The sequence below is a fragment of the Suillus subaureus genome (genome assembly GCF_016647635.1).
Source record: "Suillus subaureus strain MN1 chromosome Unknown BJ212scaffold_95, whole genome shotgun sequence".
Taxonomy (NCBI): domain Eukaryota; kingdom Fungi; phylum Basidiomycota; class Agaricomycetes; order Boletales; family Suillaceae; genus Suillus; species Suillus subaureus.
This window is the reverse complement of record NW_024538651.1, coordinates 39,453-42,469: the sequence shown is the minus strand read 5'-3', so window position 1 is coordinate 42,469 and position 3,017 is coordinate 39,453. Positions and strand designations below refer to the sequence as shown.

At 48.5% G+C, this 3,017-nt stretch overlaps 1 protein-coding gene across 1 annotated transcript; it reads left to right on the top strand.

Annotated features, from left to right (window-relative positions):
- Window positions 1–641: 641 nt before the first annotated feature.
- On the top strand, window positions 642–1,373 carry BJ212DRAFT_1399190 (thioredoxin-like protein). The gene is made up of 4 exons (XM_041337288.1): window positions 642–790; window positions 838–1,014; window positions 1,071–1,145; window positions 1,196–1,373. The coding sequence occupies exons 1-4, from the start codon at window positions 746–748 to the stop codon at window positions 1,238–1,240; spliced, it is 342 nt and encodes a 113-aa protein (XP_041186065.1). The 5' UTR covers window positions 642–745; the 3' UTR covers window positions 1,241–1,373.
- Window positions 1,374–3,017: the final 1,644 nt, after the last annotated feature.

Below are 3,017 nucleotides of genomic sequence, written 5' to 3'. Positions count from 1 at the left end.
CGTCGACGCTGTCAACGACGTCCAACACAGCAATTAGTAATAATCTTGACATTGCACCATTTAGCCTAAAAAGGTAATCAACAAAGCTGACCCTTTGCTCAGTGAATCAACTCCACATTCATATGAGTAGTGATCTAGTGCATGATCACTTTCCTCCAGCAATCACTTGGGTTCAAATTCCTTTGCTAGCCTCGAACACAACAATGTCATCGGTATCTTTGGATCCATCACCGGTTATCGAGAGGTTCACCGTCCGCATATCTACTACTGATGTGGAATTAACTCGCTCAGTTCGTCTTCGCAACTTGAGATGGACGGTTCCAGTTGCGAAATTGTGACAGGCTGTGGACAATGGGCGCCCATTGTCATCTTGTACTTATCAGATACCCCATTTTATGATGGCGGGTCTCAGGTTGATCTTGCTGTGCCAGGCAGATTTGCCTTTGTGATTACTGAGAGCTTTGTTTCGTGATACCTGAGATTCGTTATCTTATCACTTTACTAGTTTACTTGATCTAGGCCTCTCCAGGCCCTGTAGGCAAACCGTCAGCGTGTCAGCCACAAAGGGGCCTCGACGTCACCGGTTCTCCCAGGACCCACTCGTCATATATACATCCTCCGACATCCTCTTTGTACTTTTCTTCGTTTGTTTTCACGTCAAGTTCTGTCAGACCCTTGTCTCACTCATCTCTGTATTTCATATAAAATACATACGTTTTCATTACACTTGGACCAAGGTCGCAATATGCCTTTCAACCCCATAGACGATGCTCAGGACTTCACCAGAATCGTGAGTGCCTATTCGATGAATTCTTAAACCATTTCTCACTCTCCCAGATCAACAGCGGTAAAACCGTATTGATAGATTTCCACGCAGACTGGAGTGGGTTGTGCCGGTCGACTTCTCAGCAGTTCTCCGAGCTCTCTGACACATTCGTTCGCATCGGCGTGGATTTCTATCGCGTGAACGTGGATGAACTCGAGGATGTGGTAATGGAGGCCGATGTACGCGTTGTATGTATTTTTTAACATGACGTCTTTGTGGAGCCAATTGAAACCGATTATTATAGGTCCCTACTTATATGGTGTTCAAGGACGGGAAGAAGGTTGGCCATGCCACGGGCGTGGATGGGTTGAGTCTCCATGTGAGTACCTCGTGTTTGATGTAGTGCACCTCACCGATTGTTCCGCATAGAAATTGATGGGTTCGTACATGACGGGATGCGAAGTTGTTGCTTAAAGGTGACTTACTAGACAAGAGACAATCAATTGCGTTGTAATAATATTTATGAAGGGGCTATGGAAGGGATCGTCTGGGGGGAAATCAAATGTATAACAACAATTACACACTTGGCTTACCATACACTTTGCGCGAGGCCATATCACACTTATGAAAGTCAGCTCGCACAAACGTGAATTTGCCTATCTTCGGATATCTGCACCACAAAGATAAGTAAGAGAAATCCCGCTATAAGTGCGAATGGAAGCTTGCCGTCATGGGAAGGAACGTGTCTCGATGTAAACCTAGTATGGCACCTAAAATCGCGAGTCCGAGTATCAAAAAATGACTACTTCGCATGTTCTCTTCTGCCGCGGCTGCACATCGAGTTTCGTAAGTTTATACAAAGTGAATCAAGAGCGTTATTGGGATGTGACTGGATATGAATGCGGGGACGAGTGGCCGGGGAGGATCTGCCCTGCTTCGTTGGGCACTATCATGGTGACTGTGAGAGTACGCAGGAACTGATTCTATTTTTTGATTCGTAGGATTTGAAACGTTGTACTTGCATGAAACAGAGATCATGCGTATGCAAGGCGATAAGTCTAAGCGCCTTCGGTTAACACAGTAACCTGTGTGGCCGCTCTGTCGCCCTGTGCTGTAGGCCTGTTGCTCGTCGTCCGCGTCACGTCAGGTCGGTTCCAATTTTACTTTGCATTCTAAATGGGGGCACAAGGAAACAAAGACAAACAACCCTGTTAACTTGTCATACCCGGCATCGCGAACATCGACCTCTCATTTCTCGCTCTCTCTTTCATTCACCATTCGGACTGCTGCCCTTCTGCTGCTGACCCTCTTCATGCCATTGCTTGCAGGAATATTTGCTAAACGAGATAGGCAATCTGGTGCTCGCAGTGCAACATCCAATTTAAACGTCCCAACGACGCCGACTTCTACGGCGTCCATCTCTAGTGGCACCGTAGTCTCTTCAGAGCCAGATTATGTCTTTCCAGACAAGTCTCTAAAGTCTCTTCCGCCCGCAGTTTATACCGGTCCAGCAACGGCATCATCGAGCAAGCTGAAGCTGCCATTCCGTCGGAGACATGTACATCAGCCACATGTCTCAGGCACCTCCACAAGCGTATTCTCTCTCAACGATAGCCCGCCACGCGCACACATGTCCAGCGTTGTCTCTGATTCAGGGCACGACCTCCCGCCCTCCCCACCAAAACCGTCCTTCTTTGGAGTATACCACGACCCCAGCATTAATTCCACACTTTCGCTTCCCAATGAAAACATGCGCCATCAATCTGGCCTGGATACCCCTTCCGTCATCGCACGGAATGAGATACACAGTGCACCCCCATCTTCTTCTTCGACGCCACCTAACCCCAAAAAATCTGGCGGGTTGTTCTCGTGGGCTAGAGAGCGTACTAAATCGAAACCTGCCCCGCCACCAGCAGCTATTGCAGCTCCTCCCGCTCCAAGTCCCTCACCGAGGGAGAATTTTAATTTGAAAGCTTTTCGCCACGTTCGTTCCGAGTCCCCCACTTCTCTAGCTGATGTTCCAAATGCCGAGCTTCCGCTTCCTCCTGCCCGGCCACGGCCGCGCGGAGACAGTATTGCTTCAGATTCCTCTCAAAGGATATCTGTTGCAGCATTTCGTGAAGCACAAGCTCGTCGGAGCCGTGCAAATTCCCCTGTACCTTCATTCCGACCCCCTTCTTCCCTCGATACCCTTCGTGTTGAAAATATGTCCAGACAGCGAGCTTCTACGGTTTCAACGCCTACCGGAAGT